General features: G+C 53.0%; 2 protein-coding genes across 2 annotated transcripts; both read right to left on the bottom strand.

The window, feature by feature from the left end:
* Positions 1–1,258: 1,258 nt before the first annotated feature.
* Positions 1,259–7,567, bottom strand: C1QTNF6 (C1q and TNF related 6). Its single transcript, XM_084267654.1, has 3 exons — positions 7,547–7,567; positions 3,445–3,682; positions 1,259–1,881 (listed from the first exon to the last, which is right to left on the bottom strand). Exons 2-3 carry the CDS (start codon positions 3,674–3,676, stop codon positions 1,334–1,336), a joined length of 780 nt encoding a protein of 259 aa, XP_084123780.1. The 5' UTR covers positions 3,677–3,682; positions 7,547–7,567; the 3' UTR covers positions 1,259–1,333.
* A 7,938-nt stretch (positions 7,568–15,505) lies between these two features.
* Positions 15,506–16,714, bottom strand: SSTR3 (somatostatin receptor 3; the record flags this gene model as incomplete). Its single annotated transcript, XM_084279355.1, has 1 exon — positions 15,506–16,714. The coding sequence occupies exon 1, from the start codon at positions 16,709–16,711 to the stop codon at positions 15,506–15,508; it is 1,206 nt and encodes a 401-aa protein (XP_084135481.1). The 5' UTR covers positions 16,712–16,714.
* Positions 16,715–22,358: the final 5,644 nt, after the last annotated feature.

The following is a 22,358-nucleotide window of genomic DNA, read 5'->3' as shown; positions in this document are numbered from 1 at the left end:
GGTGGCACCGGCTGTAATCTCCATTGGTCACACGTGCATCTTAGCCCCAAGAGATCTGGTTAAAGAAGTCCTTCAGGTGCCACTTTCCCCTCCAAGTGGCATGCTGAAGCATTCAGTCATAGGAAGCTTGTAGTAGAAAGCTTTTAACCCTGGGGTGAGGTCGTGTTGTCTCACCTCACCTTTCCATCACAGAGGCAAAGAGGTGCCAACCTGCCCAGGTTTGGAACTAATTTAACTCCAATTGCCCTTACTGCCTCCAGCACAGGTCCTGAAGCAGTCATCCCTCACTACCAATGTGGGATAACCACCTTTGGGAGGACAATGTAACGGCATGCAAGCCAGGGCCTGATGTCTGTCACATCAGCAAGGGTTAGGGATGACTGGTGATACCGGTGGAAGGACATGGGCACACCACTGCCAAAGGAAAGAGCAGAGCTGGGTTCATTGTCTGGACTACTTTCCCGCAGCTGGGGAACCAAGACTGGGTAGCAACCCAAGGGAGGTTTGTGAGGGAGGTATGGTAGGGTTGTTTCTCTCATTCTGTACTTATGATTTCTAGTGGAAATAGAGTGATGGGCTCTACTGAGTCAATAGCAGATGCCTCTGAAGGGTCTGGCTGAGGGTCTAGCTCTTCATCTCTTCAAAGAGCTAGAGCTGGCCCAGAGGTGAACAATCCCAGCAGGCCTATATTTTACAGCCAAACTGGACTCTGTGCTCCAGAATGGTGTCTAAGGAAAGCCAATGACATCCTTCAGAAAGTCAACAGTCCCCTTTTTGGAAAGACAGTACCATCTCTCACCTCTCCTATATCTTCCCTGTGTTACAGAAGGCCATCAGACCCCACTCTGCTTTCCAGACTACAGGTGTGAGAGGTCACATTAAGGCCATGTTTCAGGCTGCAAAACTGGCATGTCTAGTGAGGACAGAGAGGAGACAGGATGTACCTGGGCAGTGGGGACTTTCTAGCCCTTTCTACAGGGGTCCTTTGTGTATGAAGCCCCAAGGAGGGATACATTCCCAGGACCAGCCTTCCTCCTGCTCTAGGACCCTAAGTGCCAGACACAACTTGCTGGCAGATTTAGAGGAAGCCAATAACCTAAACTGGGGTCATGAGGTGAGGGGGAGAGAGATAGTATTGTCACACTGTAGGTGGACAAATACAGGTCTGGCTACAAGAGAGCATGAGGTGGGAGTCAGTGTGGCAAGTTTCACACTCAGTGCCTGAGACTTGCCAGGCCCATTTCCAAGTGATTTGCAGTGGTTGCGGGCAGTAAAGGGACAGAGAAAGTATGAAGGAAAAGGCCAAAGAGGCCTCAGGGAGGAGAAGAGGCAGTTAGTCAAGGCTAGGCTTGACCAGGTACCCACTGAAGGTGATGTACACATCAACATCATCACTGTAAATGGCATTCTCCCGCTCCCGCTTGTAGAGCCTCACCCAGATCTCATCATTTTCCTGAAGCTCCAGCATGAGGCTCTGGCTCTGCATGATGCTGCGGTCGCTGGGCTGGGCATACAAGATGACTGCCTCTTCTTCATTGTGCATGATGTGCATGTAGGTCTCCTTGAAGTTCCAGGTGTGGACATTGAGGCTGAAATAGTAAAGTCCACCCACAGAGCAGTAGAATTTGCCATTGAACATGTCAAAGTGGCTGTAGAGGTTGACGAAAACGGTGTCAAAGATCAAGACCTGGAAGCCCTCGCTGCTGTGCAGCGCTTTCTTGCGACCAACGGAGAATGCAGCGTACTGATGCTTGCAGGGGTCTCCTGCTGCGCCCATCTGTCCTTTACTGCCTTTCTGGCCCTGGGCACCCCGCTCACCTCGTGGTCCTTCTTTGCCCCATTTCCCTGGCATCCCAGGGTCTCCTCGGTCTCCTTTCTCCCCTACAAGAGGAAGCAGAGGACACAACTCCTGTGTGATACTGGCAGGTGAGGTGGAGGTGGCTGTGAGAAAGCCTAATGAGGTGGCAGAGGATTGCTCAAGGATTGGACAATGCCAGAAGAAGGAACCCTCCTGAGGATCACAATATAATTATATTTCATGGGAAAGCAGCTAGCTGAGCTCTCAACGTGACTGGGGTCTCTTCTCTTACGAACCTCCTGCTCACCACATGATAGGACCTTTCTGGAGACACTAGGACCTGTACCTAGGAGACTAGCCTGAGAGGGAGCCCAGCAGTGCAAAGTACTACTGGGGCTATTGACCTCTTCTTCCTCTTCCACACTCCATTATCTCCACCACAGCCCCATCCCTCCTAGACACCTCTCCTATGACCCAGTTATCCACATAGTATGCACACAATTCTTGCTGTAGGCTGGAGAAGGGGAGGAAGGGCTAATCCCTGTGGAAGAATATGACTAGAGAAGGACAAGGTGGGTGAGAGGGAAAAGATCCAAGCTGGACTTGGTGGATGGTGCAGTGCATGTTAGAGGGCTTTGACAATACCACATCCTTTGGGCATGCTGCATAATTAATACTGCACTTCTACCCTGGGCTTTGTGCACTGCCTGTCACACACTTGGTCAGGCACAGGGAAAAGAGATAGGTGTCAGAGCAGCCTCCAGCACAGGTGACAGCATCCCAAATTTATGCCTTGTTCTTTTCCCCCTCTCCATCCGCTACATGGTATTGCAGGTCCCCCTGAACACCATGCTCTACTCTAGGCCTCTATCTGTTCTGGACGTGCTTCTGAGCTTTGATGGACTGCAGCTATTTCCAGGCTGGGCAGGGAAGGGGGAGCATCTGCCCAGCTAGCCCAGAGGAACCACAGAGCAACAATAAGCAAGTGGAGCAGGATCCAGCTGGGAACAGGCTTTTTGCCTGCAGTAAAGGCTAAAAGGGGAACCCTGAAGGGAGGAGCTGATCTAAAACAGGGAGCCTTTTCCAGACAAACAAACCATCCACAGCAGTGTGGAAGGAGCTGGGGATCATTGCCTGGAGGCTCTTGCAAATAGCTTCTGCTCCCGTTGCCCCCCTCCCACTCCAGAATGCATGTGACCCATGGAGCTGGAAAATGTTTCCCCACAGCCTTCCTAGGTGTCAGCACCTACCCTCCAAACTTATTTTGCAGCAGGATAGAGACTGCTCCTTCCCTCAGGGGCTACAGGACTCTGGAAGTCTGAGGCAAGGAATGTGTCCTCCTAGCCTGACAAGAGGCTGCCTCTGCCACCCCTGGGCTAGCAGGGAGGAAGAGCTGGTAGCAGGCAGCATCCTGCAATACACACACATCACACCACAGAGAGCCACTTTCTTCCCTCCCCCCAGGCTACTCACAGCACAACACATCTAAACCCTGGGCACAGTTTGAGTGGGCACATGCCCTTCAGGATGGCATCTGGCAGTCTGTTAGCACAACCAGCACGCCAGTAACCCAGCTGTCACTTCCACCACAGTGCCACCAGTCCCTGAGCAGGCCTTGGCATCCCAGGTCCAAGATGGGCTCTTACCCTTCAGTATGGTGATGTTGATGTAGGGACGGACCTCCGGCATTAGGTAGGGCAAGTGGTGGTGGCTGGGGGGCTGTGGTGGGACATCTGTGGAAGAATCCAGTGGGTCACAACAACGCTTGCAAGCACCAGGGGGTGGTTCTGTGAGGTTGGGTTCATCAGCGGGTGCTCCAAACACAACAAGAGGGAGAAGAAGGAAGGCCAGGGGTACACGCAGGTGAATTATGTCCATGCTGACCTGGGAAGATACAAGGAAGTGCCAGAGTGAGGTATAAAAAGGGCAGGACACGGGGGCTGGAGCAGAGATCACCACAAAACATCTTTCTGTGGCTAGAGCCAGGGGTGGAGCAAAATGACATTGTCCTGTGCTGGGAGTTTACATGCTTGAAATCCCAGGAGGTTCAAGGCTGCAATCTGAATAAAAGACACATGGCCCAAAAGGATGCCCCACACCCTTCTGCCCAGACCAATGAAGACTAAGTGCTAACCCTGAAAGAAGACTTGACCCCCACTAGGCAAACCACCGGAGGCACTATTAGATTCAGTCCCCAGCCTTGAATTGAGGCAAACCACACACCCCCTTTAGCAAAAGCATGCTCTGGTAGGCTGCAGAATCTGTGGGGAGGGCTGTAAAAATCTTCTCCAGCCCTCCAGTCACCAGGTATCAACTCATTACACAGGTCTAACCCAACAATCACCCTGTCCCTGATGGACTCTCTGAGAAGCCCCTTTGCCTGTGGGCTGGGAACTTAACCTCAGCCCCCTCCTTCACTCCACCAAATCCCATCCCTCTCTGTGCCTCAGCCCCTTCCTAACAATGCTCAGTTGTCTTCTCAGCCAAAGCCCAGCACTTTCTCAAAGGGATGGCCGGCTTCTCCGGGAGCAGCAGGCAGTGCCAGGCCTTTTTGAGAAGACTAGAGGGGAGCTGCTCCACTGCAGAGGGTGAAGGAAGCAAAGCTTGGAGCAGGCAGCCTGCGGAGAAGTACACTTACAAAAGACAGACACGCAAGCAAGCTGAGAAAGCCCCTCTCCCAGCCTCTGTCCCCCCATCCTTCTGCCTGCACCCCAGCGCAGCGTGGCAGCTCACCCTGGAGGCTGAGGGGGTCCCCTCTGTGCTTCCCAGCCCCTGCTCCAAGGCTCCCCTCCGTTTGCAAAGCCGGCCCCGCAGCCCATGGCTTTAAGGAAGCTGGCTCTTGGCACAGGCACTGCGGAGTGCTGGCTGGGTGTGCAAGCTGGGCTTGGACCTGCTCCCTCCCCTCCCCTCTCCTCTCCCTCCCTGGCTTTGGGCGCTCTCTATTGCAAACCGGCTTGGGTTTCATCCGTGCCTTTTAACTCTTTCCTAGGTAGTTCCTTTGCCTTTTGCATGTTGGTTTGGCTTTTTTTCCTCTGTCTTTTCACTTCCAAACAGCCTGGCCCTGGCCAGCAAAGTGCAGGGGGCACTGACTGCACCCTGTGCAAGGGGTGGGCAGGCAACAGGGCAGTGTCCGACCCGGAGCATCTCAGGGTGGGCAAGCTGTGGTACATCCATGCAAGAGACAGACCTGCCTTCAGGTTGGGTGATGCAGGACCCTGCTCTCTCTCCCCTGCCTCGGTCCCTCATCCCATGCATGGGCCCGTTCACTCTGCTGGCCATGCTCTCCCCCCACATGTGCCTGTCCCACTCACAGTCCTCAATTTATTTTGCTTTCTCTCCTGTGTTGTTTCTTCTGCACATCACTGCGGACTCTTGCCCCAGGCATGGTATTTCTAGCAGGCTCATCTGCCAGCTGGAGAGGCATCCATTTTTCCCCTCTGGTCATCCCCTCTCCCTGGGCAGCTCCCCAAGCCTTGCACTCTGGTCTGTGTCATCCCCGGGTCAGGCCCCAGGCTGAGCAGTCCCAATGTGGGGGTGTGCCTGGCCTGAAGCACAGCCCTGCTGCAGGGAGCTGCCTGCCAGCAACACTGAGGATCTGAAGCAAACCCTGGCCATGATCTTTGCCCCCAGCCTGGGGCCAAGCTGATGTGCTTGTGCTGTTGGGGTGAGCACTATGTGACTGCACCAGAACTTGGGAATGAAGGGTGCTTTTGGGGTTTTATTTTGGGGGGGTGAGGGGATGGTGTTGTGGTGGGGTGTGAGGGGTGGAGAACAGGAGATGGGAGACTTTTCTTACACTGCAGAATTGGTTGGGAAGAGGATTTTGTGGGTTCCTACCCTGCAGGAAAAATGGATCTTTGGGAGGCACACAGATAGATGGGCAACAGCTCTCTTCTGCAGGGGCCAGAAGCGCCAAGTCAGCACTATGCTTCCTGCAGTTTCCGAGAGAAGCTGGAGAAGGCTCTAAGGTTTCTGAGGGGGAAAGGGTTTTGTGCGTGTCTATGTCTGCTTGCTCTATTTTTTTGTGTTATTTTCCTTCTCCCATTTGTTTGGTTTGGGAATGGGAGGCCCCACTTCCCAAAGCGTGGCTGGCGTTTGGCAGGACCCCAGCACCACTGGAGAAGCAAGCAAAAAACTCTGGGAAAATATGTGCTATAAGCTGGGGGGAAGGGAGGCTGGAAGGCCTGGAGATATTCTCAGGCTGCCTGTCAGCCCAGAGCTCAATAAACAGGGAGTGAACATGCCTCCCAGACAGGGCGGAAAGAGGGCCAATAAATTTGCTGTTGTGCTCGTGAGTTCCTAGATGGGCTCCAGCACTGACACGCAATGAGACCCACTGCAAGTCTCCCATATCTGCCCGTGCCTCAGTTTCCCCTTCTGGAAAATGAGAGAAGGAAAGGTTAGGGCAACACTTCTCGCTAATGGAGCCATGACAGATGACAGAAGTGTGCCTTTGTGATCAGTTGTGTATGCTCTGGCCTGCTGCTGGTGGGGATTTCGGCAGCTGACAGTACTACTGTTGAAAGCAAATAAATTTTCTGGGATACAAGAAAAATGAGACTGACACTGAAGGCAAAGTTCCTCTTTGTCCCATCAAAGGTATTGCACTGGCTCACTCTCTCAGGTTTTCCTGCCTGGCTTATTTCCAAGCATCAAATCACCCCCTTTTGCAGCTTCCTTGCCTTATGTCGGGCCTCTTCTACCTTTCCAAGGGGAACAAGCAGCAGGGAAGGCCATTGCCTTCATTTCCATCCCACCTTTCCATCTGTACTCTCACATTGCTCCCAACCAAGCAAAAGCTCTTTGTGGAAGACCTGATCAGCTGCAGCCTTTGCCTTTGTCTCACCTGACTGCAGGAACAACTTGCAGCGGGCAGTGAGCAGGACTTTGTATTTAATGTCTCATCTGAGCTGAACAGGGGCCAGCAGACAAAGACCTGCACTGGTGGCGTTGCCCAGCTGGGCAGTGCTCTATGCCAGTATAGACACTTCTGCCAGGCTATTATTGCCCAGCTCCCTGAAGGGAACTGGCTGTACCAGCCACATTTTGCCAGAGCAGCCACATTTGCTGGAGGTTTTGGCTTTGTATGGCTGAACTCAAAGAGATGAGTTTTGAGAATGCTATCCAATAACACCGTGCCAGCCACGCTTTTAAGTGTAACCCAAGCCTGAAAGCACCTGTGTGTGCTCAACAATCTTCCCTCTCCCTCATCGCGCACTCTGCCTTGGAGGTAGCCCAGGGAAGCTCTGGCCAGATTGGACTGCAACAATCCCTGCTCAAAAGCAGCTGCTTCATCTTCCTTCTACATTTCCTCCCATCTCCTACAACCCTCCACGATGCATGTGGCTCTCCCCCAGTGACTGCCTCCATCCTTGTAACCCTCTCTACCACAGGTACGGAGGGAAGGAGACGACTTTGATGTTTTCCCTCCTTTCCAGCCCCCACATACAGGTCTGCTCCCCTGGTGAGCATTTAGATTCCCTGCCCTGCTACACATACAGAGACATTTGCACCCACCCACAAACACCCACACACTCACCCTTCACGGCTCCTCCCTCACCAAAACCTCCAGAGCAAATGTATCTTCCGCACCCAGAGGCATAGAAACAGCCCATTCACTTCACCCCTTCTCTTCCCCTTCCTGGCGGCTGCTTCTTCTCCACTGCCGCAGCTTTCCCTTTCCCCACCCCTCTGTCCCCACTCTCCAAGAGCATCGGAAGCCCAGAGGGGAATCAGAGGACCTCTTACCTCCGCTCCCCTGTGGAGGGGTCCCGCGTTGAGTTATCCGTATCCTCAGCTGCTCCTGGTTAGCAGCACGGGGAGGGAGAGCCGGCGGGGCCCAGCTGACTCCAGCCAGATGCTCGCCAAGTGCTCTTATGTAATTACTGTCTTTTCCATCCTGCCTCCGAGGCCTTTGTGAGTGCCTCCCCCCTTAACTCTGGCCCGTGTCGGGCTTGGCTCTCCCTCCCTCCTTCCGCCCACCCCACACAGCATCACGATTTGCTTAGCTCAACAGCTGATTCCTTCTGGAAGCGAAGTTTGGGCTGTTTGCTACTGCCGCTGCTACCCTTGGAAAAAGAGCTCACACGTTTCAAGAGCTGGGGAGCAGTGGGCAGCACTGCTCTGCACTCACCTCCTCTCTGTCACTGACTGACCACTGCTGGGTGGTCAGTTTTGACCACCTTTGCCTTGCCCTTTCATAGTGCTTCCGAGCAGGGAGGGGGACACCTGAGGCAAAGGAAAGGTGGCACTGTGTTTTTATGGGTCACTACTTTGGGGTGCACTCAAGTTACTCTGTAGCAGCAGCTGGCCCTCTGATGTATCGGGTTCGCTGGTCATCTCTGGCCAGGCTGCAGAGGGGGTTGGGAAGACCAGATGACCTTTAAAGGCCCCTTCCAACCCAAGCTATTCTATGATGCTATGATAAGACAAATCTTTTCCAGCCTGTGGACTCCACGGCTGTGCACAAGGCTTGTGTAACAACCAGCCCTTGTTACCCAAGAGCACCAACACGGCGTGAAATTACTGGCTTAGAGTATGTTCTACGTCTCTGGGGATGGGCAGGCCTGTTGGACGTCAGCTGCGTGGCTGCGTTTCTCTCATAACTTCTGCCCATGTGGGGCCTGGACCAACCAGGAACAACACGTTTCCTGGCTTCACTCAGGCTGACGCCGAGTCTAAGGGCACTTCTGCCAGCAGGGAATTCTGCTGCTTGGCAGCCTGGACTGTCTCACACAGAGATCAAGGCCTGGAAAAGCTGCTGCTTTTTTCTTTTTTTGCTGTGCGTTGCTGAAACGCCACGTGGCTGAGGAGCAGCTGGAAGAGCCGTTCACCTGTACTAGTTGCTAGAGCAAAGCTCACGCTAGACCTGGCAAGTCTCCAGCACTAAGCCTGAAAGTGTGAGCTTGTCTCCCACTTCCCACTGCCCCCACAGCTAGTCCAAGACACCGCATGTCTGCCAGATGCAGCTGAATGGTGTATCAGAGACCGGCTGACAGGCTGCATCAGCTGGGAATGCATTGCAGCTAAGGCATATTGGCCGCGATGTCTCTCTCCCCACAGGTAGCTTTTCCAGCTTGAGTGTCCCATTTCTTAACCCCACCTTCTGACCCTGCCTGTGGGTCCATTGAGACACGAAAGTGTGCCAGTATCTACCCCAAATTCTGGCATGTGACCACAAACACTAACCCTACTGCAACCAGCAAGACTTTTCTTCCTTGTGAACATCCAGGCCCAACAGCTTGGCTGGCCTGGAGATACCAGGTAACATTGCAGCCTCTTTGAACCAGTTCTTAAAAATAACCTTCAGCCAAGCCTGCTGCCTTCTACTTCTCTGCATCTGAATGCATCTGCATGCCTCCTCCTCCCATCCACTCCTACATGGACCCAGGAGTTCTTACCCCTGTGCTGTCCTCTCCTAGCCCTGCCCTGAGCAGCTATGAACGGTAGATCAGTACCAGGGGCATCTCAACTCTCACAAGTAGTGCTGAGAACGATGGACAGTGGTTAGGGCAGTAATTTTTTCTTCAGAGGACCCATGAGCTTTCTCATCAAAGAAACAAACACTTTGTGAAACAAAGGGTTGGGGGGGAGGGGGGGGGAGCATGGGCAGGGGGAAGCTCATGTTTAAGAGCTCACAGAAACTTTTGGCTTTGTGACAGGTACTTCCCTCTAAGGGAACCACCCTGACAGCAGGGCAGTTTGAAACAGAGAGGTTTCACCATTGGTTGGTAGCACTGTCCAGAGTCTGTTCCTAAAGCCACTCAACAGCAGCACAAGAGTTCTGCCCCGTTTTCTGGCCATTTGATCCAGCATGAGCATGTTCACTACTTTGTCTTTAGGACATAGGGCACAGATGCTGTTTGATACCATCGTGGTAAATTTTGATGCTTCTCACAGCAACAGATCTCCCCTGGAAGGGTGCGAGTCCTTGCAGCAGCTACACCCCTCTGAGGGGCTAACAGAGGGCTCTGCAGGGAGCTGCAGGCCCACGCCCAGCCTGGTGAACACATGGGACTTCAGAGAAAATAGTGGTGTCAGAGGGGAGGTCCCGGTGGAAGTCACAGAATCGCAGGGGTTGCGAGGGACCTCAAGAGGTCATCGGGTCCAACCCCCAACAGTATCCCTTGTTCCTGTGGTCAGCACAGGGCGAGGTGCTCCAGGGGTGCTGGGACCAGCCATTCGTGAGGCATCGCCGCAGGGCACAGCCCTGCTTCAAACCCGAGAGGGTATCTCAGGCGAGGGAAGGGCGGGCGAGTGGCAAGCGGGCGCGGCTGGGCCGCCCGCTCTCCGTCCCTGCCCGCTCTCCGTCCCTGCCCACTCTCCCTCTCCGCCTGCCCGCTCCCTCTCCGTGCTCGCTCCCCCGCCCCGCCTCCCTGCCGCCTCCCAGCCCGCACGGCGGCTGCCGACCCCCCCCTGCAGGACGCGCCGCGCAGCGCCCCGCGCCGCCGCCTCCCCGGCCCGGTTGCCCGCGGCCCGCCTGCAGCCGGCAGGCCGCACCCTCGCCCTGCCGACATCTGTGGCCAAGGGCAGGTAGAGACCGGGGTGCGCTCACCTCCCTTCGTCCTCTCTGCAGCCCCCCGCCCGCAGTTTAACAGCTGCCCCGAGTACAGAGCACTGAAGGAAACAGCGTTGGGGCACAGTCCGTGAGCCAAGGCATACACACATACATATATATACATATGTATATGTGTTTCCTTCCCACCGGGTGCTGTTTGTCATGTGTAGAAGGACATGCTGCAGCTCAGGCACATGTCTTCAGCCGGCTGCATTGACGTGGGGGGTGTGTGCGTGTGCATGACGCGGTGGGAGCTCGGAGCGGGCTCTGCTCTGCACGGCGTTTGCATATTTTATGCTTGGGAAGGCAAAGAACACCAATTTTTTTTATGAGCAAATATTTGCATATTTTCCACCTATTCGAGCAGATAAAGCATTTCAATTCCTTGCTGAATCCTCAGGAAAGCCAGGGACATCTTCTTTTCAAGGGTGTCTCCCTTTCGTGTATCTCCCTGTCTCTTATCTACTGGATACCCTATCTCAACAACCCATTAACTGCCTTCTGCCCGCCCCCCTCACTCCCTGTTCCATGGACCTGTACAGTAGCTGAAGCAGAACATGGCCCGGACAGTTTTGCTGTTGCCCAGGCTGAGCTGCTGTGTTTCCCAGCTGATGACAAACACGGCGGCTCCCTAACAACAGCTTCAAATATCATTAAGTGTGGGTTGTGTTAGTAACAGCCTGGAAACGCAGCTCCATTGCTGGAACCCCTCCCTGACCACGACCCCCTGCCCTTCCAGCTTCTCTCCTGAAGATACACCGCAGAGCAGAAGGGTCAGACTGAAGCTGCCCCAGGGCCACCATCGGGCGGGCAGAAATGTGCTTGGGTGTGCATATGTGGGATGGGTCATTTGCAAGGTCCAGCTGTCACCTCCCGGTTTTAGCCTGTGCCTGGGCTGTGTGTATGAAGGTGTATGGGTGGTGTTCTTGAGCTCATGCTTAGGCCAGGAGGTACGTGCACGTCTGGTTACATGTGCATCTGTGTGGGTGGCCACAGATGGTCTAAGGCACGTGTATATATACCTGAATCAAAGCACCCACAGACATGGAGATGTATATATATATTTATACACATTTACGCAGTCACTTGTACCCACACATACACACACGCAGCCACATAAATCCTCCTTTGTATGCATGTATCCGCACCACATATATGTACCTCTCTGTACCTACTCTTGCACACTCTGACAACTGGCAGAATGGGCTCTCCGTGCCTCCAACACCCTGCCTGTGATCAAACGTTTGCTGGGAAGAGGCATTGCACAACGCTGCTGAAATCATTGCGGCCTTTTCTAGTCTTGCAGCTCTGATCTCTACGTGACGAGAATAAAACCTTTTGTGCAGCGCAGGGCTTGGTGGAGCCCTTATCTCTGTGTCTCTGCAGCCAGAATGGAAAAATCTGTTTCCACATCTGACTGGAACATATCCCCCTGAACATGGACAGAATTTTACTGAGGCACTGAGCAACCCTGGTAGCTTCTGGGTTGCTCGGAGTTAACCACACCGTTGTTAGGAGGGGGATCACAAGGGCAGTCAGATTAGTGCTATTATGACAGAGAAAGCTGGGGATTCACCAGGAGGGAGGCAGAGCTGAGGGCAGCGGCAGAGGTCAGGAAGCAGTGAGCTATTGTCTGTCATTCCACGCCTCTGTTCCTATGAAAAACAGTCTTTTAATCAAAGGTGACACCTTGCAGAATTCTGTAGCACTTATTTTCTCATGAATTTCAAATTCGAAAAAAACCCCAAACCACCCCAAACCTTTTATTTTCCTTCCCCCAGTCTTATATTCAGTTCACCTCCATTTTTTTCTCCAATTTGTCACTGAAAAATAGGATGCGGCGTAGAGAAGAAAACACAAGAGAAAAGAGTATGATTCTTGAGACTCAATTCTTTTCAACTCCAGTTTAAGCTAAAGACCTCCAATTTTCTTCAGGTCTCCCTGGAAAACATTTTATTTTCCCCAGCAGGCTGCCCTGCAGAGCTGCCTTGCTAGTGGTCTCTCTGACTGCGTGTATCCAAACAGTGTCTCCTTGGTGCAATTACTCAGTGCTGGCGTTGCAGTGCTTGGGCTTTTCGGGGATGTAGGTATTTTAAGAAGCCAACCAGTCAGTGGAGTTTCTTGGGTGGTGGCTTGCAGCAGATGGAGCTGCAAAGGCGTGCGAAATGAAGTCTCAGCTCAATTCTGTGGTGGAGAGCATCTCTATTAAACATGTTGGCAGCCAGGGAACTCCCCCATTTCCCCACAGCACCTGGCCAGCCACTCTGTGGAGAAGGAAACCCTTCCTATATATCTGCCCTCCTCCCACCCACCCATCTGAGTGTCCTCCTGCAAGGTCTTCATTCACTGTCACGTATCTTCTTCAGTGCCTGGACATCAGCCACAAACAGAGCTACATGCTCCCCAGCTAGTAGAATTTCTCCTCTGTCTTACAGTGATTGCTGTGCCAGCAGTGCTCAGCATTCACTTCACCCTGCTTCTCACTACAAGAGGAGCAGTGCAGACCCCCATTTAAAGTGCTGTGTTGTCCATCTACTTGACCACTTGGTAGCCAGGCCTTTCAGTCTTCCTACTGTTTGTTGCCCCATAAGGGTGCAGGAGCTTTGGCACCTAATCTTCATTCTGCTATGGTTTCTTGGCTGTGCTCTGTCCAGTGGATGCTGTGGGAGCTCCCCAAGAGGGAAAAAAAAAAAAATGCTTTTTTAGTCCAACAGACTGTGTATCCCACACCTATGAATAGTTTAGCTGCTTTTCTCATTGGAACCCATGGTGTGGGCAGCTGGTGCATGGATGGAAGGAGGAGGAGATGTGAAGAGGTGGCAGAGGATAGAAACTGGCTAATAAGCACTTTCTTTTCCCCATGAGTTGAGCCAGCAATCCTGGGTGTCTTACTGCCCACACTCAGGGTGAGGAGGGGAGCAAGCACACTGTGTAAGAGGAGCAAAGCAATAGCTGTGTGATGTTGCTGGTGGCTCAGATCCTGAGGCTGAGTCTACAGACATGGATGGCTTGGCACCAGAATCCCAGACTCAAAGACAAAACAAGAAGATGGAGAGACAATTGTCACCTCTGTTAGGGAGGTGACAGCTGTACCAGTGGCTGAGACACACGTCTTTTGCTCAGTCATGTTTGCAGCTCCTTCCCACACTTCCTCTGCTCTCTGGCCTGGCTAGGAAATGTCTCCTTACCTGATGTTCTGCTTTGGTCTTTTCCTGAACTCACGTGTTCTGCACTCCAGTTTTCCTGGTGCCTACCAGGTCTTCACTTCCTCTCACATCACCTTTGGATGACCTTGTCTCTTGCTTCCTCACCAAGTAATTCTGTTCCCATCATCCTCAGCCGCTGTAGCTTGTTCTGCTTCCCAGTCCAGGGCTTTTGTCTTCTGTCCAAACACACCTGGCCTCATACCATCCCTTCCCACCTTAGGCCTTCTCTCAAGTCACCTAAGAGACACCCTTCTGTCACCTCTTGCCACTGAGCCTCCACAGACTGCCTTGCTCCAACATCTCCTGACCTCCGAGAGTCATGTCTCCTCCTGGTGCACCCCTCCTTCCCATCTGTCAAAATAGAGTGAAGCCAAAGTGGAGGGAGAGACCTTCATCCCACCCATCCTTGTACACTGCTGCTCCTTTAGCCCACACGCTCAGTCCCACCCACAACTTCCCTCCGACAGCCGATGCACAGAAGGAAACACTTGTCCACCACTCGCAGCAACACACGCGCTCTCACGCTCACCCAGGCATTGACCTGCACGTGCCTGGATGCCTGCACAAGGGTATCTACAATTACACATCCCTCAGCTACACAAGCACACTTCCTCATCTGCATTTGCTTACACATACACACACATATACCCCTTATCTACCTTTGCACACATTTATACACACCCCATGGCCACGCACCACCACTGCCTGACCCACGCACGTCTCCCACCAGCACTGCCTCCTCAATCTCTGACCCTGCTTGGCCACTCTCACACAGGTACAGTCCAGCAATCAAACTTTGGCATACAGCTACCTTTGTACACCTGCAGATGCACCACATCTTCTCCATCCTGAGCCAAATACCATTTCCCGTACGACAGATCACTTCACACACTGGAGAGGCCATGGTCTCGCTCTGCTCCCTGCCCCCATCCTGTACTGATATATGCCCTGATCTCCTGTTCCAGCCACACTTTACTCCATACAAAGACAAATTCATCTCAAAGACATGGTGTATTGTCAGGAGAGCCAAATCTATACCACCCCTCCCTCCCCTAAAGACACAGAATGATTCTGCCCACTTGACCTATTAAGTCCAAAGGCTTTTTGTTTATTTACAGTAAGGCTTAAAGAGATGCAAAGGGGAAGGGCATTTCAGCTTGTAAACCCATGTCTCATTGTCTTCTTCTCTACCCTTGTTACATCTTCCACCACGGTGCAGAGGCACCAGAAAAACCCCAAAGAATGTGAGATTCAGGAAAGAACTGTCCTGTTTGTTCCTCCAGGTAAGTCTCATCAACCTGCCCAAAGTCCATGAGAGCCCTGGAAAGAAAGAGGAGGCCTTGAGCAGTCAGTGTGGGCTCCAGACAGGACCAGTATGGGTAGGAAAGCTGTCCCCAGGACTTACTGAAGAGCTAGAGAAAGGTCAGCAGCTGGTATGTCTTAGCTGCAGACATTTGTCTTCCTGTTCTTCCTTTAGGTTAAACCACTTCTTCAGTTTGTAAGGAAGATAACCAAAGCCCCAGACATGTGATATGTAACAAAGCTTTGGTCATGTCATATATGCCATTTTGAGGACTTCCTCGAGGTGCCACAGTCAGATAGCAGCTGATGCTTTTCACAGCTGGGTGATCTAAGGATACATCATACAGTCTAGGGCTGGCCTTTCTCTCTCCATGCTGTCAGTGCCCATCACCTCTTTGAGCTTGCCTGGATCCAGTCCTTCCTTTACCTGTTACCACACAAACCTCCAGCATCCCTTGCAAAGCCAGTAACAATGCCTTGTTTCTTCCAGAAGCTCATGGAGCCCTCTTCATCTTTAAGCAGAATCTTGGCCTTAAATATTTCCTTGTATCAACCTCTCCCATTGCCTTTGAGATGGAAAAGTGCAGAGGGTGAAGGGGATCCCATGTCCCAGTATCTCTTTCCCCTGCACCATCCCTTTCATCATAAATAACTGACATGCAACTTGTTGCTCTTTTCACATCCCACAGGCTCCTCGGGGAGTGGTTTTTGCTCATTGCTTTCTCCTTCCCCACTGCCTAGAGGGTGTTCCTGCCTGTCATTACCATTCTGGGTGATCTTGCTGATCTCACCGTCTTCCCCTTCATCATCAGTCTTCTCTGGGGGACATGCTGGCACTTCCTGGCTCTGGACTCGGCGAGACGGCCTGAGGATGGCTCTCCGGAAGCCCTGCTTGAAGCGGTAGGAGAGGAAGCCATAGATGATGGGATTGGCACAGCTGTTGGCGTATGGCAGCACCACCACGAGGAAGTAGACACCAAAGAGGGATGGCTCCTCTGGCAGTGGGCAGACTACATTGATTATGTTGAGGACATAGAAGGGGAGCCAGCAAAGGATGAAGACAGCCACAACAGCCACCACCATGCGGGTCACCCTGCGCTCTGAAAGCTTGTGCTTGGAGGACAGAGCCCTCACTCGTCTGCCAGAAGAACGGACCTTCACAACGATAAGAAGGTAGCAGAGACAGATCACCAGCAGTGGTCCAAAGAATCCCAGGGTGGCAGTGTAGACGATGAAGCCAGCTCTCCACACTGAAGCAGGCTCTGGCCACTGAATGTGGCATGTGCTCATCCCTAAGGGGACATCTGAGAAGACCACCACGGGCAGCACCACCACGGAAGACAGCACCCACACAGTTGCGCTCACAGCCTTGGCCACCCGTGCTGTCCGCCATTTGGAGGACTTCCCTGGGTGGACCACGGCCAAGTAGCGATCAACACTCATCACTGTCAGGCAGAAGATGCTGGTGAACTGGTTGATGGCATCCACTGCCATCACTAGGCGGCACATGAAAGACCCAAATGGCCAGTAGGACAGGGCATTTTGTGCGGCCAGGAACGGCAGGCCCAGCATGAAGAGCTCATCAGCTAGGGCCAGATTCAAGATGTAGACGTTGGTCACCGACTCGCTCACAGAGTGCCGTAGGACCACGTAAATGACCAGAGAATTCCCAATGAGCCCCACCACACAGACAATGAGGTAGACCAGGGGAATGAGAACACCACTGACAACCACACCTGGGCTCGTGGTGGTGGAGCTGTTGAGTGTGGTGAAGCCTGCCCAGCTGCCAGAGGCATTCCCCTCCTCTGACACTGCCGGTGTGGGGAGGCTGAAAGCAGAAGTGTCCATAGCAGAGGCAAGGAAGAGGCAGGGGGCAGCGTCCTTGCTGGATCAGTTAGCAATCTGGAGGTGAGAGGGGATAAAAAGCCATTGATACTGGGGACATGACAGCTGAACAAGCCACAGATAAGATCACCACATTTACTGTGTGTAGGTATGGACAGGCGTGGGAAGTGGAGTTGAGTGTGGATGCTGGCAGGTGCTGGAAGATGCAGAACAGAAACTCATCTAGTCCTGGGAGGCACAGTGTGCATGAAGGGACAAACTGGGACATGGCTTAGTGTGGAACAATGGATCATCTCCCCTAGGGAAAGATCCCGTGGGGAAAGAACCACAGACTAGGACAGGAACAGGGAAATTTATCATTTTCTGCTAATGTTTCCAATACTGAGGACATAGTCACCAGGGGCCTGATTCTTGTTTATGAGTGGCAGGTGCCTTATGAACAGAAGAGGGAAGAGCGTCCAGCGACAAAGTGCCATTCCAACTCTGGTATCCCCCTGCTTGCTGAGGTTCTTTTTGTACTGGCCAGGTTATGGTGGGGTTGTTAGCCTCACCAGCAACAAAAGCACCTCCACTCTCAATCCAAGCCCCAAGGCCAAGCTCAGCACCTGAGCTGGAAGGCAGCCAGCCTGTGTTATGCCAGTATGAGAGTAAAGGAAGTGACAGATTATTTTGGGAACACCAAGATCAGTCCAGATCTCTCTTGACACTTTCTCTCCTGTTTTCTCTCTCCTTCTGCACCCTGCAACACACTGCTAATGGAAGAGGCTCTGCCTGCCCCAGCTGTTTGCAACACCAAAGCGGTGTCCCAGCCTTCCTCATCTGAGGTGCCCAATTGCCCGTCACATCAGGGTTTGGCATGGAAACAGCACTCAGCTCACTCAGAGAGAGCTTTGAACAAACAAGCTCTCCACCAGCTCTCTGATGACACTGGGTGAGAAGCTGCAGGGAGAGAAGAGACAGATAAGGGAAGGACGTGCCCTTTGTCATTTGTCGGGACTCCGGATATGTGAATGACAGAGCCCAGAGCGTGCTCCAGACAAGAGGCACTCTGGCAAACCTAATGCAAGGGAGATTTGTTGTGTTTTCAAGATTGCTTTTCTGGAATTGTGGACTGGCAGGGCCACTCTCTCCATGAACTAGCTCCTTGGAAGTGAGGATGACTTGGTGGAAGAGAACAGGGACCCTGAAGCTCACCTTTATCCATCTCAACAAATCTCTTAGGGCTCTGAAGCTCCTTTGTTATTGAAATGAAAACTGGGGGTCTCAAAGGAAAGGACTCCCAATATTAACTACTTTCAGGAGGCCAGGAAGACTCCAGAGACTTTTCTCCTAGATGGAATTCTCTGTAGCAACACAACTTAGTGCACACATGTCTTGATATTACAGCTTTTATTCAGTTTTGTAGCTGCCATTCCAAATTCTGGAAACCTTAGGGAAGGCCTGAGCTCTGAGTGGTTATCTTGGACATCAGACAGGAAAACCCAACAGATTCTACATATGTATCAAACCTTATGCAGGTTTGATTCCACATATGTATCAAACCTTATACAGGTTATCAAACTTTAGGCCCCACAAAAATGAAATTGGGCAACTATGTCTTAGGCAATTTCTACAAGCTATTGCATAAATGTTTCCTCCCATATTTAAATGAGCTTTGATGGAGGACTGGAATTGTTTAAGCTTTATTTGCAGGTGCTTTGGGCTGTAACACACTGTCCTGATAGAAGCCAATCTCTTGGGGTCCTGCAGCACTGTGCTGTCCCACACATTCTGATAGAAGCCAATCTCTTGGGGTCCTGCAACACTGTGCTGTCCCACACATCATGAGTGACTGCAATGAATGGGATGAGTAGGAAGTGATCTGAAACTCTGTTTCTAAGCTTGAGGTTCCTTCCTCTGATATTTTTTTTTCTCCAGTGCTGTTCCAGTAACACAAGTCACCTGTTGGAGAAAAGGGGAGGGCAGTGGCTGCTCTGGGAACAGAGATTCCTGCAAGGCATGACAGAGACCAGAACACTATGTTCATAAAATAATGAACCTCTGAAAGGTGGGGACTAGGAGGAGTTAGGAATCCCTTTGGACATTCCTCCCACATGAAATGGAATTAAAAAAAAAAAAAAGCATTTGGATACAGAGCCCTACAAATATGAAATGTGGGTGGGGGACACTCATCCTGCAGCTGAAGAGCACATGGGGAAGTGTCTGGGGTCCAGACATCTAAGCTGGTGGCTCAACCTGAGGTTTAGCAATACAATAAACCCAGCTTCAGAGCTCCAAAAGCCCTATAAAAAATTCTACAGCATACAACAAAGCACTGATTCACTATAAACTCTATCTCCTGCTCAGAGAGCTGCAGTGGAGAAACTTTGTCTTTAAGGAGGCATGGTCTGTCTGTGCCATTCTAACTTTGTCAAGTACCATCTACCAGCCCAAATGCCATATCACATATTCTGGCTAGTTAGGCAGAAAAAACACTGGACACTAATGCCTCATCTGGACTGGATTCACCCTGCTGTCTGCTTTGGCAGCACCCACATTGATGAGGAACCTTGTCCTCCGAGTGACAATGTGTTGGCATCTGCTTGGGGTCCGTCCTTAGCGATGTGGACCACACCTGTTGCAAGAGGCTTGGGAAGCCCAAGCAGGTGCTGCCAGAAGATACCTGGTCTGTACATCTGGAGAGCAGGGGAAGGCAGAGAGGCAGGAGGTGGACTGGTGCCACTGTTGTCTTTGTGAAAATATGTCTCTATATTTCTGCACAGAATGAGAGGAGGAGGCGGATGCTAAACGCTGAGCCTAGACCTGGTTACAGAGCAGGCATCGAAGCTGGGAGGGACTGCAGAGTCCAGTAACCTGCAACCCCCTTACAACTCTCCCCTCCTGTCCACCTTGTTTCCCTGCTCCAGGCTGGAAGCCCCCTGCCTCACCGCGGGGCTGAGCTCTCTGGCAGGGACCAGGCTGGGCTGGCAGAGTTTGGGGGCGGGGAGGGGGGGGGGGGGGAGGTGGTCAGGAAGCCAGGATAAAGGGGGTCGGTAGGTTTCCTTCTCTGGGACTGCAGAGTTAACTTCTGCATGGACTCATGCCCGCGGGAGACATCTGGGAAGAGCGGGAAGAGCCGCCTGGTACTTACGTGTCGTTGAGATGTACATTTTCCTCTGCTTCACCGGGAGAATCCGTGTCATCTTTTTCCCCTTCCCCTTTCTTAAAAGCGATGGATCAAAGCGGTCCCAGGAGGGAGCGAGTCCCACCAGCCACTACCGGAGACGCGAGTCCTCCTTCCTGGACCTGCCCATCGCCCCCTGCGTGACCGGTGTGGGACTGGGGCCCACTCCCGTGCCCGCTGGTGGGTGGCCGGGCTGGCGGTCCCTCGGGGGATGCGCCGTCCCCCGCCCTCAGGCCAGCGGGTCTCTCTCCCGCGCTCCCCTCGCCATCTGCGGGAAAAGGGGGCTCGTCTGCCGGGCTCGGGCGGACGGCGTGGAGCGGCGGCTACCGGGGGACGGATGCCGGCAGCCAATGGGCGCCAGGCACGGAAACACCGGCAGGAGAAGAAGGAGGGGATGGACGACAGGGCAGGAGAACGGAGAGAAGCGGGGAGAAGAGACCGGGGTGGAGAGAGAAAGGGGGAGGGGAAGTGGCAGGAGAGGGACTAGGGGACAGGGGGAGCTCAGAGAGGCTGACGGAGGAATGGGGGGGTGTGGGGGGGGGGAGGGGGGTGTGCGGTAAAAGGAGCTGGGGACAGTGGAGGGGAGAAGGAAAGAATGAAGAGAGGGATGCGGAGAGAGAGCAGCAGTGAGGTGGGAGAGTGGCGTGGCGGGAGCGGGGGGCTCCGCTCAGATCGTGTCCCCTCGGCGGAGGAGTTGTGGCAGTGCAGAGCGCCCTGGGCACGCAGGAGAGGGACTCGCTGTTCCGACAGAGGAGCTTGCGGGCACTGTGACCAGCGCTGCCCAGAGGTGCAGGGACGTGGCAAAGCCTTCTGGCTGGCAAGGTACTCAGAGACCGGGTGGATGGTGAGTGCTCTGTTCTGCTCTGCCCTGCGAGCACCTCCAGATGGACAGAGCTGGGGCAGATGGGCAAACAGGGGGACTGTCTGTCTCAGGTGTCTCTCTCCTGGCTCCAGCCATGATCTCCTGTCTTTGACAAAAGTCCCAGTTCAACAGCCCCAAACAATCCTACCAGGTTTCATCTCTGCTGCAAGGAGTGGACCCAGAAGAAATGGGTCAAGGCAAGAAATTAAGCTCCTTTGTGTGAGCAGTTCTCCCTGGAAGGAAATCAGGATTTCCCCATCCCATTGCCCACACAAAGTCCTCACCCCCTTCCCTGCACTGCAGCCAACAGCAATGACTTCTTGTGCTTTGCAGTCACCCACCTCTTGACATTTGGCACTGCTGTAACAGGCACTTGAGCTCCTAGGGCCAATTCCAGCTTTAACAGAAGCAGGGAGCATTTCTGAGAGCAGATCCCAACAGGGTGTGCCAAAGCTGCTCGAGCAATTTCATGTCCAGACATCGCTGCTCAAAGTGAGCAGCTGAAGGCAGTGCAGGGCTTCCAAGTTGCCAGGATGCCTTAGCCACAGTGGGCTTGGTTACAATGCGCTCTGGAGACACCCAGGAGATACGAGGCCTCACTGGGGAAGGAATGGCATGGGCAGCACCCAGTGGCTATCTTTGTCATGGCAGGGCAGGTGTCTGCAGCACCATGCCGAAAGCCCATGAGCCAGCATGGCGTGAAGAAACAAAGCCATGCAACAGCAGAGCTCTACCCGGGCCAGCTAACCCTGGCAGGACTCTTTCGTAAACACAGTCACAGGATCACAACTTCCAGATCTCCAACTTGCTTCCTCAATGCGGAGAGTCCTGCCCAGTTCCCTGCCTCAGCTCCAGCAGGGTTGTGCAGGCTGCTCGAACGGTCTCAGGAGAGAGCTCAGCCTGTGCACCTCACAGGGAGGCAGAGGCATGCGTTTGGTGGCATGGTTATGGTGACCCTCCCCTCTCTGCATTGCTGTATGTGGTATGGGGATGGGACAGACTGAGAAGATAAAAACCAAAGCCTGGGAACTGGAGGGGAAGTAATAACCCACCAGGAATTCCTTAGTTTGAGTAATGTTTAGGATGGTTAATGGAGGCTAGGTGCCAGTCTCAGGGGCTTTGCTCTTCAACAGGTACATGCCCACACCAGAGACTTCATTTCTGCTCCTCTGGACTTAATGTTGACACAGTCTACATTACCTGTAGATGGGGCTTGGGCAATTTGTCCAGCAGCCCATGGGCACTGCAGACATTTGTGCAGCTCGCTGCCACAGGATGTCCTCCAGGGTTGCTCTGGACATTGTCAGTGAATTAACTGACTTACTCAGATCTGAATTGAATTTGCAGAAGTTTCCCTGGCAGCAAGGTACCTCAGACTTCACCACGGCAGGTTGTTGCTGACATTACCTCCTTGGCGCAGGAAGCAGCCTTTAAACTCAGCAGTGCTGCATCGGGGAGTGGGAAGCTGGCTCAACTCCACAGTTTCCCTGTGCCCTCCTAGGACTGCAGGATTTTCTGCTGCCAATCACTGCACCCTGAGCCCTCCTCCCACCCCCAAGCAGTGGCAGTAGCAGTAGCAGCCACCCTGTAACACTTCTTACTCTTAAGTCCCTGCAATGCATCAG

This window comes from Gallinula chloropus, assembly GCF_964237585.1.
Source record: "Gallinula chloropus genome assembly, chromosome: 1".
Taxonomy (NCBI): domain Eukaryota; kingdom Metazoa; phylum Chordata; class Aves; order Gruiformes; family Rallidae; genus Gallinula; species Gallinula chloropus.
The sequence above is the reverse complement of the archived record's forward strand: the minus strand, read 5'-3'. Positions and strand labels throughout refer to the sequence as shown.

Excerpts from the sequence above, each read along its gene's own strand:
- C1QTNF6 (XM_084267654.1), bottom strand. The coding sequence starts at position 3,676 with ATGGACATAATTCACCTGCGTGTACCCCTGGCCTTCCTTCTTCTCCCT. Across the intron at positions 1,882-3,444 it reads CAACATCACCATACTGAAGG|GGGAGAAAGGAGACCGAGGA; the intron begins GTAAGAGCCCAT and ends TTCCTCTTGTAG.